Below are 26396 nucleotides of genomic sequence, written 5' to 3'. Positions count from 1 at the left end.
TACTAATCAGACAAAGGAACAGTGGAAAACCACCAAACCGCCGCATGAGACTGCTGGTGAGCGTTTATGGGACGGGGAACCTTCCTACCTGGAGGATCATAAAGCAGAGGCTTGCTATGACGCAGTGGTCAGTTGGGATCACTACACTACCAGGATCTCTCCAGATCGTGGCTTTGTTCGATGCACGGAGCATTACTCCAGCTCACCTGCGAGGACATCCTCACGTCGGGAGGACTGGCAAACGCGGAGATCCAAATCCCAGCCTGGATTTCAGACGGACCTCGGAAACTACACCTCAGATTGTTCCTACCCTAAAACTTCTGGTTACCATTCTTTTGATGGACATTATGTATCCTCCAATGGGTTCAACTGCGACCAGTCAAACAATCAGACTGTTAGTTATGAGGGAACTTATTTGCCATATGAAAACTCCACATCTGGGCTGTGGACTTCGCAAGAGAAATCCTTTGTACCAAAGACCGAAAACCGAATCCCTCATCCGAGTCAGGAAGATCTCCAAAAAGGCTTCAACGTCAGGCGTATAAGTCGAGTCGTTTCCGACTTCAGTTCTGCTTTGCGAGGTGCACTTCGCAAACTTGAGGTCCCCCCGAACGAGGATCCGGAAAATGCGATGGACTTTGACGTATCCACGCTTTCTGACATGCCTCCAAAATCTTTTAGCTGGGACCTCGTGAGCCAAACCACTCCCTTTGAAGAAGCTGAAGACGAGTTTGTAGCCACCAGCCAGCATTACCCAAGTTTGGAACTTGTAGCCTACCCCAAGTCCATGTCCACCAGTTTACCAGACCACATAGTTGTTCCTGAGGAGTGGCCTCCAGATCGGAAAGTCAAGAGCCAGCTGTCTCAAGGCACTACCACGGAATCCTTGTCAATTGCAGAACCAGAGGAACAAGGAGAAGACATCGAAGGCAAGTCAGACATCCAAGCTGAGGAGCCAAACCTAGAGATAACCCAGATGGACAAACACAAGCTGAAATATGTTAGGAGTTTCCAGCAGATCCTGCGGGAGAAGCGAGAGATGAGGCGCAACCTGGCCAGCACGTCCACCACCTCTCAGGAGGGCTTTGAAGCAGGTAGTCGTCAATAGTAAACCCTCTCATCTTCATTGCATGCTTCCATCAAACCAAAGTTCCAAATATTCTTAGAAGGGAAACAACCACTGTCTATACAGTATATGGCTTGGGATTGTCTGGCGACCAGTCTAGGGTATACCCCACTTCTTACCCAAAGTCAGATGAGATAGACTCCCGCTCACATGTGTCCCAAATGAGGAAAATGAAGCTTGTTATGCTGGAATCTTTTGAAAGTTAAGATCACAAAGCTTGTTTCACTGATCAACATGAAATTTGGTAGACATGTCTATGATGAGGCGGCACGGTGGACGACTGGTTAGAGCGTCAGCCTCACAGTTCTGAGGACCCGGTTTCAATCCCCGGCCCCCCTGTGTGGAGTTTGCATTTTCTCCCCGTGCCTGCGTGGGTTTTCTCCGGGTACTCCGGTTTCCTCCCACATCCCAAAAACATGCATCAATTGGAGACTCTAAATTGCCCGTAGGCATGACTGTTAGTGCAAATGCTTGTTTGTTTCTATGTGCGCTGCGATTGGCTGGCAACCAGTTCAGGGTGTACCCCGCCTCCTGCCCGATGACAGCTGGGATAGGCTCCAGCACGCCCGCGACCCTAGTGAGGAGAAGCGGCTCAGAAAATGGATGGATGGATGTCTATGATGAGTCAAGTCATGCTTGAAAATACATTTTAGGGTTAATTTGGATATAAGAGGGGGATCGGAGGGTTTGTTACAACTACAGGGGGATCAGACTCCTCAGCCTCCCTTGTAAGGTCTATTCAGGGCTTCTGAAGAGCAGGGTCTGTCGGGAAGTCAAATCTCAGATTCAGGTGGAGCAGTGTGGTTTTTGTCCTGGCCGTGAAACAATGGACCAGCGCTACACCCTCGGCAGGGTCCTCGATGGTGCACGAGAGTTCGCCCAACCAGTCTACATTTGTTTTGTGGACTTGGTAAATGTGTTCGTCCATGTCCCTCGGGGAGTCCTGTGGAAGGTGCTCCGGGAGTATGGGCAACCAGACCCACTAGTAACCAGTATCAGTGTTTGGTCTGCATTGCCAGCAGTAAGTCGGATTTGTTTCCAGTGAGGATTGGACTTCTGCCAAGGCTGCCCTTTGTCACCGATTTTGTTCATAAATTTTACTGATTGCTGTTAAAACTTTACAGCTTTGAACAACTGACAAATAAATTGTGTAACTTAGCAATGCAAACTAGAAAGACAATGAAAAGGAACAGCTATCCCTGAGAATCTATGGATTTGTGCATCAATCTTATCCCAACTTAAATTCTGCCAAAGATTTGTTGATCGAACCCTTTGACAGAGCAAATGGCGGTGGCCAACTGAAATACACTTCTTGCGTTACGGTAAAGACAAAAAGTGCATAATGATAAAGACATAAACAGCTTAATAAACATCATGTGAGGAGCACAATTTACGTGTTGCTCTTCACAATTTATTTTGCTGTCTGCTATTGTATGAATGCAAAATGGCTGTCTCATCCTGCCACTTCAGATCCCTCTGGTGTATAGCAACAGCATACAAGTCTCTCTCTCCAGTGGCATTAACGGTAGAGACAGCTTGAGGGCAAAGGACTGTTTGTAAAAGAACCAAAAAAAGGAACTCTGAAGACACTAAGATGCATTTGTGCTATTTTTCATGGAAAAGGTGTATTGGGTAGTTGGAGAAAAATCCTATAAATCCAAAAATGTAATTAGCATCTTCAGAAAACATGAAGTCATGAAACTTCATTTGGGACACTTTAGAATGTTTTTTTTCTTAGAAACAATTATGACATTTTGATGTATAACAAATGCCAGTAATTCAAATACTCATCAGTACAATTTATTAATGTTCAAGAGAAAATTCAGTTGGGCATGTCTTTACTGTTACTGATCAAATTATATCAAAATGACCTATATACTAGACAGAGGGGCAACACTAAATAGCGAACGTAAATAGTGCAGGGGGCGGTTATTATGCAAATTAGCCTCACTCTGATGCCACAATTCTGCAAAATTGAGGGTGGCTGGCTAACACATTTAGTAAAAATGGGCAGCTCACAAAGGAGTTGTTTAATTTCACACTTGATGGGTTGACAGGCACTTCAGACAAACAGCTATTATTACAAGACATTAAAAGTGAATTTGACATAGAATATCCCCTTAAGACAAAATTAACAAAATGCTCAGTCATAACATTAACACCAAATAACAAACTTGATCAAATTCTGAATTTCTGTACTTGTTTTATGTTTCAAAACACCTCTATGGAGTGTGGCTGCCATTAAAACATTAGCTCTAATATCAATTTGACGGCATCTGTCTTGACGGCTCCGCTAAAGATTTTCATACTCCCAAGAGCGTCATCCATCCATCATCTGCCAATTGCCAGGCCTTCGCTCCAGCTGCGGTAGCCATTTGCTGAATTAGAAGGCATGAATTATCTCTTGGGGTAGAGGGAGATATCAGTTTTTTTTTTTTGTTTTTTTTTAATAGCCGAATGGACGTGTTAATGAACACTGATGAGATCACTCGTATGTTGGTGCTTAAGCTTAAACATGTGTTGACACTTTGCCGTATCTCTTGTGCTCTCTTGCAGGTGGAAGTCAAGATGGAGATCAGGTTTCTGACTGTGTGGTTTCTCTGCCTCCCGACATTACTAACATTGCATTCCCCCAAGAATTTGTTCATGTGTAATTTAATGGAATGTTTCTTTGGTGTCCTATTGCATTCACTCTGCTGCATTAGCATTCTTGTTTATTAGAACCTGAGCATGCAGTGTGAAGGCCCTCTTAAAAGTGTTTTCATTTTCTTATTCATTCTGAGAAAATTCAGCCGCCAAAGCCATTTTCACTTAGCAGCATGATATTTGGGAAACATTTTTTATCATAAGTAGACCCACAAAAAAAGTCTCAAGAAACCATGCCTGAAAAGTCAGAGGTAGTCTGCAATTGTGGTTCGAAGTGCACCCTCTGGCCAATTTCAATGGTCCTACTAAGACAAACTCTTCCTAGAGAGCGTTTGAAAATCCAGCCCCCGCAGCCAGTTTCACTTAACATGAAATTTGGTAGACACGGGTAGACCCACTAAAAAGTCTCAAGAAGTCATGCCAGAAAAGCTGCGTGAATTTAGCCATTTTAGGGCCAATTTGGACATTTCCAGGGGTATTTCAAAGATGAAGTTGTCCTACAGATTTTTTTCTTAAATTCAGCCCTCGAAAGAAGCTTGATGTAGCTACATGAAATTTGGTTGGCATTTCTATCATTAGTTTACCCACAAAAAAGTTTCAAGATGCCATTCCTGAAAAGACACAGAAAGTCTGCCGTGCATTCATTTTAGGGCTTATTTTGGCCATTTCCATCAGCTGTTTAAAAGCAAATTACAACTACAAGATTGTGCGATTGCTACCAAATTGGAAGCAAATATAATGAATAGATGGGCAACACTAAATTGCAAATATTTAGAGTTTTGGTCATTGCGCGTGGTTCAAGCATGAGTTTGATGACTCGGCATAAAGCAGGAAACTTAAATTGTTCTTTTCCTTAGTCCGACCTTTTGTTGCGGTGCTATCGCTAGCATGCTGTGCTGAAAGTCAACCAAGCCGTCTCAGTCCCAACCCGCATCCATGTGCATGCCCGTTGTGGCATCCATAAACCCGTAAAATGTATCCATCTCCCTTGAAATCTGTGACATTTTACTTTGTCTTTCAGGGCCAAGATGGCAAACCCGGCAGGAAGCTATGGACCAAGCCAGGGTCAGGGAACACTTTGCAGTACTCGGGAATATCCCAGTGTCACCTGTTTACATACTAATCTGAGTATTTGCATGTTTGTGTGTAGGGAAAACACACCGTTCGGCATTGACAGCACGCCAGACCTCCGAAAAAGGAGGCCCATTCCCCTTGTTAGTGAAGTGGTGAGTTCAAATCTTTTTTATTTTTATTTTTTTATTTTTATTTTTTTTAAATAGCCTTAAAAACACACAAATTTCATCATTTTCCAATATAAATACAGTACATGTAAATTAAAAAATTAATAATCTCACAGAATTAACAAGACTACACTTCCCTTATTTCTATGCCTATGAATATATATATTTTTTAATATATATTTAAGGTGTGACACTGGATCCAGAAGACATGTAATCAATTGCATAAATACAGTGAATTCATGATTTTAAAAAGTAAAAGTAATTCCACAAAATTAATGAGACTACAAAAATATATTTGAATTACTTTTCAATTATTTCTGTGCCTATTGAAATATACATATTGTGAAATATATATATAATATAAATAAATATATATATATATATATATATATATATATATATATATATATAAAGTGTGACATTATAACCAGAATAAAACATAATAAACAAACAAATATGAAGAGTCACGGATAAAACTATAAAATAAATGATCCCACTAAATTAATCAGGTCACACAATTTCATATTTCACTTATTTTTCAGCCTGTCAAAATATTTTTAAACATATTTAAACCCGACACTGGAATGACAAACGACTGAATTTTATATTTACATCTTTTTTTCATTGTAGATGTCAACTCGATGTGTAAATTTATCATTAAAATTAAAGTACAATTATAGTCCCACAAAATTAAAAGGTATAGTACATTTTTTTTGTCTGTCTTATTTGTAATATGTGTTTTAAATCCAACAGTGGAACTAATTGTCATACAAATAAATAAATTAATAATGCCACAAAATGTTATATTTCACCCATTACTCTGTGGCAATGCTAATAGCAAATAGCTAAAGCAAAAAGGTAGAATCACCTTGGAAAGATTTCAAAATATGATAAAATACTATTAAAATCATGTAAGCCGGTTTTTAGCTGGTTGCTCATCTGTAACCTTTTATTTTCTTCCTCCTCCACCCCCTCTTCTTGCTTCCAGGCTATGGTGAGTAACACACACAAACAGTAATTGTTGTGTTTTGAATGATGTGGGACGAGCTCGCACACTTTTTGCGTCCTTTTGATTTTTCTAATATTCACCGTAGAGACACCCACACCTGTGCTCTCTCTTGGAGCAACGCTTCTCGCAAACAAAATGAAATCATAGTAAATCATAAAGGGAAGTCCTTGCACTTGTTTTCAAGGAGATTTCCCCACTGTTGACTGATGGTTGAAGAGCTCTGATCCAGTCATTTTTATGCAAGGTTATACTATGATCCCAGTGGCGACGCCAGCACACGACGTAGTGGGGTGAGGGATTTGGGCCGTTTGTTTCCTCTGTATTCAAGTCTTGCAACGTTTTTATCGCGGTCTATCCGTGACAGGTCGTAAATAGAGGGAAATACAGTAACTATGCTTCCTGTCCAACTACAGGCCGCTTCTACGTTTTGTTACGCCCTCTTACATACTGTCGCATTTTGTTGTATTCACCCCATTTTACTACGGCTGACTAGCTTTCTCATCTGCATCGTGACTGCCCTGGCATATCTTTTCATAGTCTAAAAATCTAGTGCGCCATCCACGGCAATCACAGCCTGTCATGTTTGCCTCATTGTCCTATGTCCATCCCGTTTTGTCCCCGGTGGCCTGAAAGGTGACTACCAGAAACATAATGTAACTGCAGCATTAGATGAAGTTCAACGAAGAGTGGAGTTTGCATGTTCTCCCCATGCCTGCGTGGGTTTTCTCCGGGCACTCCGTTTTCCTCCCGCATCCCAAAAACATGCATGGTAGGTTCATTGAAGACTCTAAATTGTCCGTAGGTGTGAATGTGAGTGCGGATGGTGGTTTGTTTATATGTGCCCACCAATTGGCTGGCAAACAGTTCAGGGGGGGTACCCCGCGTCCTGCCCGAAGATAGCTGGGATAGGCTCCAGCACTCCCGCGACCCTTGTGAGGATAAGCGGCTCAGAAAATGGATGGATGGATGCTGTGCAATAGTCAGTTTATACACCGAAAACATTTTTTCGCTTGGTGTGCGTGCTGCTGGACCAGCCAGGTCATGGTTGCACAACTTGGCCAAGCGGATAAAACCTTTTTCCCGTTCTGGACCCACTACAGCAGCGGGTTTTGTGTGGTGGGAATTTTTTAAAAATCTGACCTCTTCACATGCGCTTTAGTGGAGAATTATTCTCCACTCTTCTTTCACTTTTATACTGCGGGCCGAGATGTGAAACAAAGTCATGCTTGAGTCTGGCTTTTTTTCCGCCTTTACTGGTTCTACCATGCTTACCAAAGCTGCACATTCAGAAATAGATGACAAGTTAAATCCATTAAGGTGATGGACGATTCGCTACTAGTCGACATTACGCTCTAAACATCATTGTGGTGAGCAAATTCGACAAATCATCGAAACCACTAGTCCGTTCAACCCCGAGTTTTTCGTGTGTGTGTTTGTATGTGTGTGGTAAGGCAACTGAGAACAGATTCTCATTTGTAATGCTTACCTGGCTGCAGACAGCAGAGTCAAACAAAGCAAATACAAATTAACACATACTACACATCCTGTACAATGCGGTATAGTTACATATTTATATACTATGTTCCATTACATCATAGCATGGGGGCACGGTGGACGACTGGTTAGCACATTTGCCTCACAGTTCTGAGGACTGTGTGGAGTTTGCATGTTCTCCCCGTACCTGTGTGGGTTTTCTCCGGGCACTGCGGTTTCCTCCCACATCCCAAAAACATGCATGTAGGTTGATTGGAAACTCTGAATTGCCCTTAGGTGTGAACGTGAGCGCAAATGGTTGTTTCTATGTGGCTTGTGATTGGCTAGCGACCAGTTCAGGGTGTACCCCGCCTCTCACCCGAAGATAGCTGGGATAGACTCCAGCGACCCTAGTGAGGATAAGCGGTAAAAGAAAATGGATGGATGGATGGACATCATAGCATATGATGAATAAAAGGTTCATAACAGGCTAAAGACAGGTGCAGTGATCATGTGCAGTATCCGTCGCTAACTTTTTAAACGATGATATTGGGATGAATGAGGTGAGTTCTATTATTTGTTGTGAAGTTTTCCTGTCATTTTGTTCAGAAAAATGAAAAGATTGACCAAAAGTACTGCAGACGTTCGAAACGAAGAGGTTAATAAAACTGCTGGAATGGAGAGTGTGGGTGGTGGCATGCATGGTGAGCAGAGAGCATTATGGTGGGGTCTTGCCAATGAGTGTTTTATAGATAAACACGGACCAGTGAATTTGTCTGCGTGAGTGAAGAGAGGGCCAATTAACCAGGTAGTATACTGTAGATCACAGTGGTGGGTGGGGGAGCACTGGCGACAAAGCGAAAGACAACGTGGTATTCGGTGTCTAGCTTTTTGGGGGAGAGTTTTTGAAGCTGATATGTATATACTGTAGTACAGCTCCATAATCTAGTATTGAGAGTACAGTCATTAACAAAAAGCAATTTAGAAGAACATTTTAGTGAGGATTTATTTTGTGACAGAGAGCCGAATCTGTTTTTAACTTTCGAGAGAAGCGTAATGAGGTGAGTTTCAAATGTAAGTGAACATTCAAGTCAGATTCCTAGATATTTGTAGCAAGTGATGAACTGAACAGCAGACCCATTAAAAGTCAAAATATTGCTGGGGTTCTTGATTCATGTGAGGTTACTGTTGAAGATCATATGTTTAGTTTTTCTTGAGTTCAGTGAAAACTGTAGACTGGTAAGACCATTTTGAATGTCAGTAAAACTCATCTGAAACAGACAGAGCAGCGTGGAGGCTAGAAGTATAAATAATTGTGTCGTCGGCATACAAACGGGTGAAATGTGAGTGTGAATGGTTGTTTGTTTATATGCGACCTGCGATAGGGCTGGGATAGGCTACAAGCACCCCCGCGACCCTAGTGAGGATAAGCGGTATGGAAAATGGATGGATAGAAATTCCTTCGCCAGAGCCACAAAAACAGCAGCACAATATTCTGTTGTCTATGGCACCTACAATGTCCTTTACCAGTTTTACCGTGGCAGACGTACAGCTGTGTCCTGATGTAAAGCCCAACTGCAGAGGGCTAAAGGCATTAAGGGTCTCTACATGTTCTATCAGCTTGCAGTTGATTATTTTTTCAAAAAATGTGTTGTGTGAGGATACAACAACATCTCGACACTTTCCAGACCATGATCCAGTCCAGGAAGGCCGGCCTGTCCCAGACGTTGGCCACGCGGACCTCCCTCAAGGACAAAGAGCTTGTGAGTCTAGTTATCTAGTTGTGTCGTGATGTAGCATAACACATGAGTGCAACTGTAGATTTTTGATCGCTTGGATTTTTGCCAAATTGGCTGCAAATGAAGTTGAGTTCCTATTCTGGGTGCGTCTGGAACATAACCCCACCCCACCCACACACACACACACAATAAACGGGCGTTCACCGTATTTCACTGGTGCTTGTTCGGTGTTTTCCAACAGAAGTGCCACGTGTACAAAAAGACGCTTCAGGCTCTCATCTACCCCATCTCCTGCACCACGCCGCACAACTTTGAGGTGTGGACCGCCACCACGCCCACCTACTGTTACGAGTGCGAGGGGCTGCTGTGGGGCATCGCCCGGCAAGGCATGCGCTGCGCCGAGTGCGGCGTCAAAGTCCACGAGAAGTGTCAGGACCTGCTCAACGCCGACTGCCTGCAGCGTGAGTGGAAGAGCTTCTTCATCCAAAATCCAATTCAAGATTTCACATCAAAAGCTTCACCCTTTTTCCATCGTCTTCCTCAGGAGCGGCCGAGAAGAGCTCCAAGACGGGAGCGGAGGACCGGACGCAGCACATCATCATGGCCATGAAGGACAGGATGAAGATTCGCGAGAAGAACAAGCCGGAGATCTTTGAGGAGATCCGCCGGGTGTTCGACATGTCCAGGACGCTGCACGGACAGCACATGAAGAGCATCAAGCAGAACATCCTGGCCGGAACCTCCAAGTGGTCAGCCAAGATCAACATCAACGGTATGTTCTCGTTCATTGTCCTCCAGGACATTACTGCACTGTGGTCACTGCAATTCAAGTTCGACAAGGGTCACTGCACACAAGTGTCAATCAATCAATAAAGACATGCCCCAATGAATTTCTTTTTGAGAATCAATACATTTTACTGATATGATGATATTTGAGGCGGCACGGTGTACGAATGATTAGAGCGTCTGCCTCACAGTTCTGAGGACCGGGGTTCAACCCTGGCCCCGCCTGTGTGGAGTTTGCATGTTCTCCCTGTGCCTGCGTGGGTTTTCTCCGGGCACTCCGGTTTCCTCCCATATCCCAAAAACATGCATCCCCGTCCATCTAGGAGAACATTTAAGACTTTTAAGTGCGCCTTATGGTCGTGAAAATACGGTGTTTTCAGCGTTGAATGGATCAAAACATTTCCTGGTTCAGTACAGAGGTATTTGATTGACAGTTGACAGCTGAGCGGATTCAGCAGACACCCCCAGCATCTGAGATCGGAGAGAACGGCTCGATTTTTCACAATTTTGAAGCCTAACTTCATATACTTGGCAACGTTAATTTGACTGCAGAAGCCACTGCATCTGTGTTAAAGAAACATTTGTCACTGCAAGCATCACTGCAGGCCAATTTCACTGCATGTGACAGCCACTGCATGAGTGTCAAAAACAACCTTAGCTGGAGTTGCACTCGCTGCGCTCCATGGCATAAACGTGTCACAGCACAGGAGTGCAGTGCCGCTCGGCTCTCAACTGTGGAACACGTAAGAGGGCGCACGTAGCTCCTATTCTGGGCTCCTTGGCAAAAGGGCCGTTGGAGAATTTGTCACTGCAAACATCACTAACTTCACCTCACTGCTAACAGACCACTGCCTCCCGCGCACCCAAGGTGCCAATGTTACCACAGCAACCTAACACATGGCAGCGTGCTGTGGCAGCGGTTGTTGCCATGGTAGCCATCACACCTTGTCTCTGAGGTCCATCAAAGGCAGAGACATCATTCAGACTCCGGCTTTTCTCTTTTTTTCTTTTTTTTAATGCTGAGATTTAACGCTGGAGTGATGTTGAAATATAGTTGCATAAGTTGGACCCGGAAGTAGTCACATCCTTTGTGTTTGAAAATAGTGGATATTACGTATTATGTTAGTCACGAGAGTGTTATTTTCCATATTGTGTGTGTGGTGTGTGGAGTAGGTGTTTGTTATGCAATTTGAATAGTCATGTGCTTCCTCTGGTGCATGTGTGATAGTCGTAAGTGCGCAGGGTCTACAGGCCAAGGACCGTACCGGTTCCAGTGACCCATACGTCACCATCCAAGTGGGCAAGACCAAGAAGAGGACAAAGACCATCTACGGGAACTTGAACCCGGTCTGGGAGGAGAAGTTCAGCTTGTAAGTTCCCCCTCTCACATTGATGTTTTAATTTTGACGATTTCTTAACTCGCCGTGGTCTTTTCCAGTGAGTGCCATAACTCGTCGGACCGCGTGAAATTGCGTGTGTGGGACGAGGACGACGACATCAAGTCGAGGGTGAAGCAGCGGCTCAAGAGGGAGTCGGACGACTTCCTGGGCCAATGCATCATTGAGGTCCGCATGCTCAGCGGCGAGATGGACGTCTGGTATAACCTGGGTACGCGACACTACATCGGGGGGATCACTACATTTTTTGTAGTCGACACTAAGGTGATGTTTGTCGAGTTGACGTCGATTAATCAATGACTTCATCGATATTCTCATCAGTTGTCAAGTCGCTATGCGCGCTTTCACAGGCTCGCTCACTCACTTTCCCCACCGTCCTCGATTGCACTGGCCAACCCCCCAACTCATTCATCCAATCACATTCAATCCCTTGCTCGTCCAGTCACATTCATTCAGATACCTTCACAGTCGAAAATTGGAGTCTAACTCCAAATCACACTGTAACAGAACTGTTGGGTCGCTACTCGCGACAGTATATAATAATAGTAGTATCTAATGCTAGAAAATTACCGGAGGAGGAAATGCTTTGCAATATGTATTGAAGCAAACCTGCAGTTGTTACGTTGACTGTTTCAAGAGTTTTATACGATCTGATTGTCTGTGAGGTAGTGCAGTGGTCTGAGTGTGATTTGTAATTGGATGGGTGAGCGAAACACTAGTCGTTGGCAACATTAACCATTTTCACAATAAAGACGACGTTGATTGACCACCGGTCATCCTCATTTCATCGTCGAAGCAAACCCTACACTATGTTATCTTCTTGTCATTTCACTGTTCCAAAATGTCGTTTGGTAGATTGTCCCATAGTTGACGTGAGGATTTAGGCAGTTCCTTAGCTAGTGCTTGCGGATGCCGTTTCAGATGGGCATTGATAACACTTTTGTTATATTTGAGGTAAGACTTGCTTACTGTGCTACCGGTCGCATTTTTAATAAAATAGTTCCACACGCTGGAGGCCCCACTGCTATTTGCACACCAACATGAACACAACACCACCCCAAGAATCATAATCGCTGATTTAATGCCCTAAAAAAATTAAATAAATACAATGATTGTGCTTCATTGATTTAAAATGATAGGTGCATGTCAAAGTCTGCGCTTGTACCACCGACCCCTCGGCCGGACAAAAGCCTTTTATACTTCACAATAGCAAATGACTGCAGTTACGTCATGTTCCCAAACTCCTTCTCAAAGATCTTTGAGCCACGAGTGATGCAATAAATAAAACGATGAGCTTACTAAACTCTTTAATGGGTGGAAATTAATCCGTATGCAACTTCCCTTCGTGGCTGACCACTTCCTTTAGCGCCGAAGTATTACATCGATCCATTTTTAACAAAAAAAGCTCATTCAAATGGATCTCACCTCACTATTTTCACTGGTTGTCTAAAAAAAGGTCTTTGTCTTGAGGTGACATAATGCCGCACAGCTCCCGCCGAGTGAGTAAAGAGGCAAGAACACTTCTCAGACAGTTTGAGTGTTTAAGAGAGTTAATAGATTTGTTCTCAAGCTATTTTCAACACTTTCAATTGGTTAATAATGCGGACAAGACAATGTACACGATCCCCGTTCCAGATGTACTTCCCTCACTGCACGCTAGGGCGAGCACTAACTGCTTCAGCCATTAGCTTGAGATTGACTGCAAGTTGTGCGTTGTTTTTCTTATTCTTTTTTTTTTTTTTTGCACTTGCAGAAAAGCGAACCGACAAGTCAGCGGTGTCGGGCGCCGTTCGACTTCAGATCAGCGTGGAGATCGAAGGCGAGGAAAAGGTGGCACCATACCATATGCAGTACACCTGTCTTCATGAGGTAAGGTGTTGGGTACCCTTTTGGTTAGGGATTACGTGGAAAATATACCTAAAGGACAGTTGTGGTCTGGTCCGGTAGAACATTTTCCACTTGGTGACGGATGTGGAGGGCGCCGGCATGGTCAAGTTCCCGGCGGCGCAGGGCGACGACGCCTGGAAGGTTTACTTTGACGAGGTGCAGCAGGAAGTAGTGGATGAGTTCGCCATGCGCTACGGCGTCGAGTCTATCTACCAGGCGATGACGTAAGGCTGCCGTCAATCATTCACGTTACATGGAAAGGGTTGGACATTGCAGTAAATGAAGAATACAGTACCAGTTAAGGTTGTGGAAGGTGTTAAACTGAATTGCAAGAAAAATTGTCAGATTAAAAAAATAATAATAATCCAGAAAATATTAAAAGATAATAAATTTTACTTTTAGAGTAATAAAAACACACCGTGAAGGCACACTTAATTAATAGTTTTGTACAAAATACTAATTTATGCAAATTTAAGTTTATAACTATTTTATGGGAATTACTATTTATTTAATTGTTTCATATTACTTAAGGACAGTTTTATTTACTTAATTATATTTATTCATTTATTTAATATGTTTAATTATTTAATTATTTTCCTTTTTATTATCATTTAAAAATAATTATTTTTGTTTTGAGTTGCGAGCAAAAAATAGAGTTACGTGCGCTAGATGGCAGCAGCGAACTTCACAACAAGTAGCGGTTTAGCAGATAGTAACCAATTCTTAAAAAAAGAGGCCAGATGCTTGCTTCAAGCTTTTTATTACCACTGTGAAACTTCCATCCATCCATTTTCTGAGCCGCTTCTCCTCACTAGGGTCGCGGGCGTGCTGGAGCCTATCCCAGCTGTCATCGGGCAGGAGGCGGGGTACACCCTGAACTGGTTGCCAGCTAATCGCAGGGCACCTAGAAACAAACAACCATTCACACTCACAGTCATGCCTACGGGCAATTTAGAGTCTCCAATTCATGCATGTTTTTGGGATGTGGGAGGAAACCGGAGTGCCCGGAGAAAACCCACGCAGGCACGGGAAGAACATGCAAACTCCACACAGGCGGGGACGGGGCTTGAACCCCGCACCTCAGAACTGTGAGGCTGACGCTCTAACCAGTCGGCCACCATGCCGCCCACTGTGAAACTTAACATAATAAAAATACATTGTGTATCTAACCAAACCACTTACGATAGTCACTAGCTTAATAATATTACTCATGAGGGGCTAACGAAACTAGCATTGATGGTGTGGTAATTGTAAGTCTTTAAACAATATACAGTATATTTTAACCTAAGATACTCATGCAGAGCAGACAAACATACTCACTAATACTACTGCAGCTGACTGTAAAGTTGTGACTGTCTTTTTCATCTATATACTGTACATAAATATATATTATACTGCTCCCCGTTGGCCAGTATAATATATGCAACCTGTATAATGTATACAACTTGTAAGTCAAGGCGCCACTGTACGTCACATTGTAATGAATTGTTTCTTGTGTGTCTGGTCAGCCACTTCTCGTGCCTGTCGTCCAAGTACATGCTGCCGAGTGTGCCGGCCGTAATGAGCACCCTGCTGGCCAACATTAATGCCTTCTACGCGCATCCCAGCGCCACCACCACCAAGGTCTCCTCACCCACCAGGTTTGCTGCCTCCAACTTTGGGGTAAGTGACACTCGCGTAAAATTTCCGTACCAGACCTGTAACAGACGCTCCGCCTTTTACACTATGACAGTGACATTTGCTTTCGACAGATTAGGGTTGGTGTCAAAACTTTTACACTTTAACGTTTTAAAACTAAAGATTTTCCATAAAAAGTCAGACTTTATTCTCGCGAGATTAACCATTTTTTTTTAAATCATACAACTTTACTGTCACAATATTGAGATTTTTTTTCTCACAAATAATTTTGTCTGCCGTTGCCCCCAAAATCTGATTTTATTCAGATTACAACTCCCCCCCAAAAAACATATATTATTCCCGTAAGATTGTGAATTTATTATATGCCAAAAAAGCACAATTTTATTTTCATAAAGAAACTATTTGTCCAAAAAATAAACATGACAAGGAAATATCCCTATTCAGTAAGATTAAGACTTTTTCTCAAAGAAATCTGACTTTTTTTCTCACATATATTTTTTCTAAATAAAAAATATACAAATTTATTCTCCTAAAACTGTGACTTTTCACACAAAAATAATTTTATTTTCATAAATTTATGAATATTTTTAAAAAGAAGTAACAAAATGAACCCATTCTGTAAGAGTAGGATTTTTTTTCCCCAAAAAAAACATGACTTTTGTCATAAGATTGTGATTTTCATTGATAAATTCTCGTAAAACTGCAACTTTTTTCACAAATGAACTTTTTTTCTTGTGAGATGCACAAAAATCTGATATTCTCATCAGATTATGACTTCTTATTGTTTTATTCTTTTTTTATTTTCCTGGCACCTTTATTCTGGTAATATGGCTATTTTTGTCATGAAGAAAATACTACTTTTTTACTGGTAAAGTTGCTTTTCTTCATGGGAAAATACAATTTTAGTTGGGTAAAACAATGACTTTTTTCACAAGAAAATATGACTTTCTTCTGGTATGATTGCAATATATTTCATGAAAAATAATACAATTTTATTCTGTTAAGATTGTAATTTTTTTAAATGAAAAATTACAACTTTACTGTGGTAGTTGTTGTAATTATTTTTTTTAAGGAAATTATACAACTTTATTCTCATAAAATGTGGCTTGGTTCCGCCCCCAAAAAATATATCCTTAAACTTTTATTTTTTTTTTCATGAAAAAAAATACACCTTTTATGCTGCTCATTTTTTCACAAGGAAATACAGCTTTAGTTAAGATTGTGATTTTATTTTCATTAAATAATAATATTTAATCATTAATAGTAATAATATAATAATAATAATAATTCTAGTAAGCGTGTGATTCTTTTTCACCATATGCACCAGAGCCTGAACAGAAGATCCGTCATGTCTTCACCTTTTACTCAAGAGCCCATAGATGATTTGCATTTGCATGAAAGTAGACTAGTGTAGAGGTTGCAGTTAAGGCGGAATGACAGAGGGGTCCCGCTGGGGACATGGAGCCCTGCCGACCGTTTGTAGTCCAATTACCTGCCCACCCATAACCTAGTTGTCTGAAGTCTAGCAAGTAAAAATTGTAAAATTGCACCATCCCGCTGAGATTATTAGCGAGCCGCTGCTCTGGAAACAAACCTTCAAAGTCCATCAGATGCTGGAGAATGGCAGCAGGACTGCTGGAGACCACCGCCAAGCAGTCCTGACGCTGACCCGGCGTTGACGCGGTCCCTTTGCGGTCCCCATGTGGCCCCCAAGAAAAGGTGATGGCACTTTTTTAATGAGGGCGTGTACCAGTTCCACAACATGGATATTTGACCGTCCTGCTGATTTGACGTTCAGTTGGCCATTTCCAGGAGTCCTTCAAAGACAAACTACTCAGATGGATTTGATCAGATTTCTAATAACCCTGGATACCAGAAAGATGGATCACACTAAATTGTGAATATTATGGGGTTTGAACTGAACTGGTTGCCAGCCAATTGCAGGGCACATATAAATAATTCACACTCACATTCACACCTGCGGGCAATTTAGAGTCTTCAATTAACCCTCTATGCATGTTTTTTGGAATGTGGGAGGAAACCCACACAGGCATGAGGAGAACATGCAAATGCCCATGCCCAAAAAGATTTTGCGCATTGGTTCAAAGCAGCCATTTTAGGGACAGTCTTCTCATTTCCAGGTGATCTTCAAAAACAAAGTTGTTCTGAAGTTGTTGTTTTTTTAAATCAGGCCTCAAAGACATTTTCACTTAGAAACATTAAATTTGGTGGCCGTGTTTATTATTAGTAGACCTGTAAAAAAAATTTCAAAAAGCCATGCCCAAAAAGATACAGGATGTCTACATCTTTGCTTTGAAGCTATGTTTTAGGGTCAATTATCTCACCTGATATTACCATACACATTGAGTTTATGCTCGTTCATGTGTGCGTGTATGCCTCAAGTTGTGTGCCTCATGCAGGCATGCACACTCAAAGAGGAAGAATTTCAAGAGTTTGGCCGATTAGTTGGTCCGTAATGCCAGGTAACGTTGCCGTCACGATTGTTCTATCCTGACATGAAAAGAAAGGGGAAAACCTCTCCAGCTTGTCGCTAAGCAACCAGCCAGCCGTTTGCCAGCCAATCAAAAGTGAGATGTGATCGTTAAAGGCAATAGTGAAAAACACTAAGAATTCTATTTGTTTTCTTCCAAATAAAAGTGGGAGAATTTGTGCTTCTGACTGACATTTTGGCTTTTTTTCTTTCCAACAGAGAGATCGTTTTGTCAAACTTCTGGATCAGCTGCACAATTCCCTGAGGATCGACCTCTCCATGTACAGAGTGAGTGTCCAAACAACAAGAATAATGTTGAACTCTAACACAGGAAGTTTTTTGCTGGAATACAAATCAAACACGACATATAAATCTATAAATGCTTAATGCGTGTGTGTGTGTGTGTGTGTGCGTGCGTGTGTGTGTGTGTGTGTGTCCTCAGAACAACTTTCCCGGCAGCTGCAAGCCCCGCCTCCAGGACCTCAAATCCACAGTGGACCTCCTCACCAGCATCACCTTCTTCAGGATGAAGGTACAAACCTGATTGGACGCCCTTACCACATGGCATTTTCTTGCATTGTTCTCGCTAACATGCTAACAAGCTAACAGGCTAAGTAGACTTCCTCAGTTTATTCATTTATTATACAGTGGGACCTTGACTTGCGAGTTAAATATTTTCCGCGACCAAGCTCACAACTCAATTTACTCGTGTACTGTTGACATTCATTCACATCACTCACCAGGTCAGGCTCCACCTTTTAAAGCCACACACAGACAGATACTACAATGTAGAGCGTGACGATGGCAATCCCAAGTGGACAAAAAAAAAATAATAATAATACCTGCACCTCCCATGTACTCTGTGATTGTACTATCTGTTGGTGTTGTTGTTTGATAACAGAATACATTTTTAGCCGTTTAATCTATAGGATAACTGCTAAAATAATGGGTTGTGAAGATTTTTGTATTGTGCATGTTTTCCATTGAAACAAGTTGCGTTGGAGATGTTCCCACAACAACTGAATTGATAGGAATGACATGTTCTTAACCACGTGGTCCCGGTTCAGGTCCTAGAGCTGCCAAGCCCCCCCAGGGCATCGGCGGTGGTCCGTGACTGCGTCAAGGCCTGCCTCAACTCCACCTACGAGTACATCTTCAACAACTGCCTGGAGCTCTTCAACCGCCAGTTCCAGACCACCCCCGCCGTCAGTAAACGCCTTACCCTTATATACTGTTCATTTTACTTGCTTGCGTAGTGTGTTCCGGGAAAAGAATATATACTCATAATCACTGTCTATATCAAATTATGAGCTCCAAATCTTTTCAAAATGTATTACTAGCTTGACTTGTGTTCCTGTTGTTTAGTATGTTGGTAATTTCGAGATTCCCCCGTGACTCTTCAAAGACCAACAGGGGTATGTTTCTGTCTATGCAAATGTGGTGGAAACACAGACAGTTCTCAGGTCTGTTTCAAACGCCCCGAAGAACATTATCCCCCACTGTCCCATAAAATTATCTCTCTCTCCCGTGACCCTTCAATGATCAAAAGCTGCATATTTTTCCAGGAACCTGTGCAAATGTGGCGGGAACAGACAGTTCTTGGGACTGTGTCTGACTCCCCTTTGAACACCCTTCCCCCCTGAAAATTTCAACATAAGCATGACTTGGACTCGTTGACTGTTTTGAGATTGCCCCATGACTCCGTAAAAGACCAACAGGGAACCTGTGCAAATGTGGTGGAAAAACAGAAAGTTCTTGGGACTGTTTCAAACTCTCCCGTGAACATCACTTAAGGAAAACTCATCACATTTCAGTATGAAAGAATTACTTTTACGGTATTTTTGCTGAGGTTTTTACATAAAAACGGGTCAGATTTGATCCAACAGTACAGTATGTAAGGGTTAAAGTTACTACTAGAGAACTCAAAGTCTATGCTTTGCTCTTTGTTGTCCTTCTTACAGCTTGAGCCAGAGAAGAAGAAGGAAAAAGTAGAGGGTGATGAGGAGGAGGAAGAGGAGAAAGAGGAGAGCCAGCCTCCCGAAGACCAAGGGCCGAGCATCCAGAATTTGGACTTCTGGCCCAAACTCATCACGCTCATCGTGTCAATCATTGAGGAGGATAATATTTCGTACACGCCCATCATCAACCAGTCAGTGTTCTTCTACTTTATAAATTATTGTTTAGAAAATTGAGCCCCTGTCGACAAGAGATATTTTTTCTCAAGAAAAGTCAGGTTCTCTTTTTATTTTTAAAGGATTTAAGAAATTTGTTTTACTTTATCAAGAAGAAAATATATTTTTTCCAAAAAGTATTTTTTGAGTGAAAAGAAAAGCTTTTTTTCAAGATTTTCTTTATTGGATTATGTTTGAGGGGAAAAAAATTTTTATCGACAAGTTGAGACAAAGTTTTTTTTATTGTTCCCATAAGATTGCTTTTTTTAAAAATATGACTCGATGAAAAATAGTTTTCGAGAATCTTTTTTTACTATTATCTGAACATTTTTCTGAATATTTAACAAAATTAAAACTCTAAGATGATAGGCCAAAGGCATCGCTATCATGAGTAGATCCCCCCCAAAATGTGTCAAGAAGCCATGCCTGAAAAAACACAGGAAGTCTGTCATTTTGGTTCAAAAGCTGCCATTTTAGTACAATTTTGGCCATTTTCCAGCAGCCTTCAAAGACAAATATATCTGAGAGATTTTTTTTTAATTCTGCCACTGAAGCCAGTTTTACTTGGCAACATGAAATGTAATTGCCATGTCTATCATGAGTGGACCCACAAAAAAGTCTCAAGAAGTCATGACACAACACAGGAAGTCTGTCATTTTGGCTCAAAGTAGGGCTGCACAATTACTCTAATTATAATCGTAATCACGTGTTTCACTGGCAGCATTAAATAAGCCTCATCATCGGCAATGTTTTTACATTTAAAATGCGGGCATTAATACATATGAAAAGTGCTTCATTTGCAGCAGTGTTCTCAAAATAGTCAACCAGCCACCAGGGGGCAAACGGATGGTTAAGACTTCATTAAATTCATTGCCACTGACGGCTTTAGAAGTCAAATATCCATGTTAACTGGCAGTGAATGAGTTAAGCTCCGCTCAACTTCAAAATAAAAGCTGAAAATGCCATTGATGTCCAATGTAGTAATATATGAAGCTTATACTTTGAAGTTGGCCCTCTCAGCACGTTGGCAGAGAGCCGGCATGTGGTAAGACACTATATCGTTGTAGCGGCTGCCTTGACTTCAACTTTTCAACTGGGATGACCGCATCGAAAAAACGCTGGGAGTAAATAGAGAGGGAAATCACAACTGTCGAGTTCTTTGCAGTTGTGACCATGCACGACTGACCAATGGTCAAGCAGAACAGTGGAGACCATCCATTTTCTTTGCCGCTTATCCTCACTAGGGTCGCGGGCGCGCTGGAGCCTATCCCAGCTATCTTCGAACGAGAGGCGGGGTACTCCCTGAACTGGTCGCCAGCCAATCGCAGGGCACATATAAACAAACAACCATTCGCACTCACATTCACACCCAGGGGCAATTTAGAGTCTTCAATCAACCTACCACGCATGTTTTGGGGATGTGGGAGGAAACCGGAGTGCCCGGAGAAAACCCACGCAGGCACAGGGAGAACATGCAAACTCCACACAGGTGGGGCCGGGATTTGAACGCCGGTCTCCAGAACTGTGAAGCAGATGTGCTTACCAGTCGCCCATCGTGCCGGCCAGAGACGTACCCTTCGCTGACAATTCACTATATTGACAGCGGGGATTTTCAAATGGGCGGCACGGTGGGCGACTGGTTAGAGCGTCAGCCTCACAGTTCTGAGGAACCGGGTTCAATCCCCAGCCCCGCCTGTGTGGGGTTTGCATGTTCTCCCCGTGCCTGCGTGGGTTTTCTCCGGGCACTCCGGTTTCCTCCCACATCCCAAAAACATGCATGAATTGGAGACTCTAAATTGCCCGTAGGGGTGAATGTGAGTACGAATGGTTGTTTGTTTGTGTGTGCCCTGCGATTGGCTGGCAACCAGTTGAGGGTGTACCCCGCCTCCTGCCCGATGACAGCTGGGATTGGCTCCAGCGCGCCCGCGACCCTAGTGAGGAGAAGCGGCTCAGAAAATGGATGGATGGATGGATTTTCAAATGAAAAGTCGGTGCTTACAGCTTAATTTTACTGTGTTTTATGCATTAACTGTATTTGTATTGTAGTTGTGATTGCATTTACTAATAGCATATTTATTCAGCCCTTGGTAAAGTAGAATTTTTTTAGGTACATTTATTTGTCATTATTATTATTTATTAAATACATATTATATATGTTTTTATATATATTATATTATATACTATTTACTTATTTAAATATTCCTTTTGCATTTTAAATATTCATTTTGCACTGAAAACTGTTACATATTGTTTGTTGAAAAGTAGTGCAATAAAAATATTTTTTGCCTAACATGAAGAATAATCGTGGCAAGTTATCGTTATTACAGTATTGGTCAAAATAATCGCGATTATTATTTTGGCCATAATCATGCAGCCCTAGCTCAAAACCATTTTGGCCAAAACTCATTTTGGCCATTTCCACTGGTCCTTTAGAGACAAACTACCCCTAGAGATTTAGTCCAATTGCTACCAAATTTGAACCATTTATACTAAACATATGGTGAACGCTAAATTGTAAAACTGTGGAGGTTTTTTCATTGTGTGTGGGTCAAACATGAATGAATCGCCATGAAACAAAAAACACATGTTCTCCCCCTTCAGGTTTCCTCAGGAACTCAATGTGGGGAAAGTCAGTGCTGAGGTGATGTGGACGCTGTTCGCTCAGGACGTCAAGTACGCTCTGCAGGGTATGATTTTGTGTGCGTGGGTTCCTGTGGGTGCGTGTTTGTCGTTTTATTCCATCTACTGTAGTTCTTTTTTTCGTATTCACTAAGTTAGTTATTTTCTTTGATCATTTTTGATGTTCCTCCAGTTTTGGTTAAAGGAAATCGTTACCGCAGGAACGTTGGTAAGCATTGGTTGCTAGCATTGTTAGCATATTAGCCGTCACGTGATCGTCTCTGGAACATATTCTTAGCCTTTACTAGAAAACAGTCGTCTAGACTGCGGTGTCCGTTTTTTTTTTTTTTTTTTTTTTCAGATTTGAAAAAGTTTACTTTTTTACTTTCATAAGTATAAAAAGAAGTTAACAGTTTATTTTAAACCATAACCACAATCAGTTTACCAACTATTAGCATGTTAGCAATAGGTCAATTCTTATTTGATAGGATACCCGACCAAAAGGCAGGATGTAAAATACTTATCGAGATATCAAGCTTGTCGAGGTTGCTATCTTGCCGTATGCGAGCATTCCAATTGTTAGCATAATAGCTTTTGATCTTCTCACATTTGAAACAATACCCACTGCTTAAAGGGCGTTATATATGCTTTTTAATGTATAATCAAACTGCCAACTCAGGATGCTGCCTTGCCATATGTCCACATACCAAATGTACTGTAGGCATGTTAGTATTCCATCTCTGTCGACTTACTTTTTGCTTTCCATTAGCATTTTTCATGAGAGGTTCCCACATTGACATTGCGGAATTTCCATTTTGTTGGAATCCCCAACAAATGTGTCACAAATTTTTCAGGTTTTGTTGTATTATCCAGTGGTGAGCCTTTATTTTTATACTTGTATGGCAGTTAATAATGCGGGGTAGTCTTTGTGTTAAATTTGTGTTTGTGTGTTTGAGGCTGCGTTTGGAGCGTAGCAATCCATCATCGTAGCTTTTTCCCTGAGTCACCGCTTTCTCCACAAAGTGTATCATCATCATCATCTTCTTCCTCCTTTTTATCTTTGCTGTCATTGTTTTTTGTTTTTGTATTTTTTATTTATTTATTTTTTATTTTTTGCTATTGCATCACCATGGCAGCAGCAGCTCCCAGCACCTTCCGGATCCGCAGAATAGACTTCCAGGATGGTAAAACAACAGAATCTAGAATAAAGGATTATTCATTGTTGTAGTTGGATCAAAGGAAAGGAAAGGGGGGTTGCTGGCAAGTTTAGTAGAGGGGGGAGTGGGGATGATGCTTGTTAGTTTAAGAAAGGGGGTTGGTGGTTGATTCAGGAAAGGGGTTGCTGATAAAGTTAGGAAAGTAGGGATTGTTGGTAAATTTAGCAAAGTAGGAGTTGCTGCTTAGTTTAGGAAGGGATGGTTGCTGCTAAATTAAGGAAAAGCAGCATTCATTCATCTTCCACTCTGCTTATTCTCACTAGGGTCGCGGGCGTGCTGGAGCCTATCCCAACTATCATCGGGCGAGAGGCGGGGTACACCCTGAACTGGTCGCCATCCAATCGCAGGGCACATACAAACAAACAACCATTCGCGCTCACATTCACACCTACGGGCAATTTAGAGTGTTCAATTAACCTACCCTGCATGTTTTTGGGATGCGGGAGGAAACCGGAGTGCCCGGAGAAAACCCACGCAGGCATGGGGAAAACATGCAAACTCCACAGAGGCAGGGCCGGGATTTGAACCCCGGTCCTCAGAACTGCGAGGCAGATGTGCTAACCAATCGTACACCGTTCCACCGGAAAAGCAGTATTGCGAGCAAATTTAGGGAAGAGGGTATTACTGAACACTGAAACGTGGTGATCACTGCTAAGTGAAGGGAAGGTGATTGCTGGTAAAATTAGGGAAAAGGGTTGCTGGCAAGTTAAAGAAAGTGGGGTTGCTGGCATGTTTAAGAAAGGTGAGTGGTGGTAAATTTAGGATATTAGATAAGTTTGATGTTAATTTGTGTTCCCCAGAGCACGATCATCATCGTCTGTGTAAGCCTTCCGACTACATGAATCTTCACTTCAAGGTCAAGTGGCTCTACAATGAGTACGTCTCGGATCTTCCGGCCTTCGCCGACAGCGTTCCCGAGTATCCTGCGTAAGACGCAGTCTTCCTCATGCGGATCCATCACATCCATGTTCAGAACATGTTGCGCATTCGACGGGTTGTTGTTTTGCTGTTAATGTTGTTCTAGGTGGTTCCTGCAGTTCGTCCTGGCCTGGCTGGCTGAGAATGAAGACGTGTCCATGGAGTTTATGCACGGAGCACTGGAGAGGGACAAGAGGGAAGGAGTGAGTCAAAACACACACACACACTGTTCCTTTCCGACACATACTGTACCAGCAATCTCCCTTTACTGAACACTCTTTCCTAAATTTACCAGCAATCTCACATTCCTGATACTGACAAGCTTCCCTCCCCAAAACCTACCAACAATCTCTCTTTCTGAAATCATAAATTTGCCAGAAATTGATTCTTTTCGAAATTTATTTGCCATCTCACTTTGCTAAACATATTAGGAATCTCCTAAAATTACCCACAACCCTTCTTTCTTAAACATTCCAGCAATTCCCCTTTCCTAAATTCACCAGCAACGCCCATTTCCTTAACCCTTCTTTTCTAAACTTGGCAGCAATCTCCTTTTTCAAAATGTAGCAACAATTCTGATCCAATCTCCATTCCTAACTGACCAGCCAACCCCTTTTCTAAACCCTTCTTTCTTCAATTTACCAGCAATTCCCCAATCCCCAAATTTATCAATAATCTCCCATTTTCCTAACCTTAACCTTGAGCAAAGAGAAAACATGACCCCTTTCACACTGTCCATCAAAGTTGACCTTTTCGCAAGTCATGTGAAAAAAACCTTCCCGTTATTTATATTCCCACGTCCACAGTTCCAGTCGACATCGGAGCATGCGTTGTTCTCCTGCTCGGTGGTGGACATTTTCACACAGCTCAACCAAAGCTTCGGGATCATCCGCAAGCTGGACTGCCCCGACCCCACTGTGCTGGCTCACTACAACAGACGATTCGCCAAGGTGACGTCATTAGCCGTGACACCGCACTACATATGCTCAAACTCTATTGCCAGAACAACCAAGTCACGAACTGAACACGACCATTAGCTTCTAGCTCTGCGGGTCTCTCCCTCCTCGTTCCCACACTTGAGCCGAGCGATGCGTTCAAAAACACTTGGAAATAGCAGTGCTCAGCGTAACAGAACATGACATGCTCGCCACAACCCCTCAACAGTAACACACAACGAAAACACACATTGCCAAGTTCGTTACAGTACTGTAGTGTCTTCAATGACCACAGGAGACCCTAGTTTGTTTATCTTAGGGTTAATTGTGAAACAGCAAAACGCAGCTACTGTGGGCAGTAGCCAACACCAGAAATGACATAAATACTTGAGTAGGTTGATAGATCCAAATTTGCAATAGTGGTTGACAGTTCAAAGGATTATCATAATTGTAGATGTTAGATCAAAGGATTCATATCATCGTAGGCCGCTGTATCTAAAATGATCGCAGTGGTTGCCGATGTCGATTATTGTCATCGTAGTTGCAGGCTCAAATGATTATTATCATAGTTTATAGTAGTTGTCTGATTAAAGGATTGTTATCATTCTTTGATTTTAATTAAAGTACTTTGATGGTCTCAAATCTCCCATGATGCTTTCTTGCGTGACCTGGCAGCCGGCAATGCTAATGTTCTTAGCCAAAAGAGATTTTTGCCTGTTTGCTTGTTATTGTTTGTTCAGACCATCAGCAAAGTCCTGCTGCAGTATTGCGCCCTGCTGGCCAAATCCTTTCCATCCTACTGCGACAAAGAGAAGATTGTCAGTACACAAATACCACCGACATCATTATAAATCAACAAGGTCTTCGGAGTAGCGTGCTTCATGCTGTGTTGTTTTTCTGTTGTTGCGTAGCCGTGCGTGCTGATGAACAATATCCAGCAGATGAGAGTCCTTCTGGAGAGGATGTTTGAGTCCATGGGAGCAAAGCAGGTCAGTCAGCTACAACGCGGGTGTCCATTGTGGACTCTTCACTTTTTTCCTTTTCTTATTTTTTCACAATTAGTGCCACTTTTGGCCTACTAGTATGCACTTAAACCTTACTGT

General features: G+C 42.2%; 1 protein-coding gene across 2 annotated transcripts in view; it reads left to right on the top strand.

Moving 5' to 3' along the window:
* LOC133400257 (protein unc-13 homolog A-like) overlaps nucleotides 1–26396 on the top strand; it is a 76383-nt gene that overhangs the window by 30229 nt on the left and 19758 nt on the right. For both annotated transcript variants that reach the window (XM_061672717.1, XM_061672716.1), the window contains exons 4-23: nucleotides 4794–4837; nucleotides 4923–4998; nucleotides 9184–9258; nucleotides 9476–9695; nucleotides 9779–10006; nucleotides 11249–11390; nucleotides 11459–11628; nucleotides 13171–13286; nucleotides 13365–13528; nucleotides 14813–14966; nucleotides 17653–17721; nucleotides 17876–17965; nucleotides 18501–18638; nucleotides 19395–19582; nucleotides 22206–22291; nucleotides 24241–24367; nucleotides 24465–24561; nucleotides 25165–25308; nucleotides 26034–26111; nucleotides 26205–26282. In XM_061672717.1, the coding sequence (XP_061528701.1) occupies nucleotides 4794–4837; nucleotides 4923–4998; nucleotides 9184–9258; nucleotides 9476–9695; nucleotides 9779–10006; nucleotides 11249–11390; nucleotides 11459–11628; nucleotides 13171–13286; nucleotides 13365–13528; nucleotides 14813–14966; nucleotides 17653–17721; nucleotides 17876–17965; nucleotides 18501–18638; nucleotides 19395–19582; nucleotides 22206–22291; nucleotides 24241–24367; nucleotides 24465–24561; nucleotides 25165–25308; nucleotides 26034–26111; nucleotides 26205–26282 (2484 nt within the window). The remainder of the gene's footprint in view (nucleotides 1–4793; nucleotides 4838–4922; nucleotides 4999–9183; nucleotides 9259–9475; nucleotides 9696–9778; nucleotides 10007–11248; nucleotides 11391–11458; nucleotides 11629–13170; nucleotides 13287–13364; nucleotides 13529–14812; nucleotides 14967–17652; nucleotides 17722–17875; nucleotides 17966–18500; nucleotides 18639–19394; nucleotides 19583–22205; nucleotides 22292–24240; nucleotides 24368–24464; nucleotides 24562–25164; nucleotides 25309–26033; nucleotides 26112–26204; nucleotides 26283–26396) is intronic.

This window comes from Phycodurus eques, chromosome 3 (genome assembly GCF_024500275.1).
Source record: "Phycodurus eques isolate BA_2022a chromosome 3, UOR_Pequ_1.1, whole genome shotgun sequence".
NCBI lineage: Eukaryota > Metazoa > Chordata > Actinopteri > Syngnathiformes > Syngnathidae > Phycodurus > Phycodurus eques.
The sequence above is the reverse complement of the archived record's forward strand: the minus strand, read 5'-3'. Positions and strand labels throughout refer to the sequence as shown.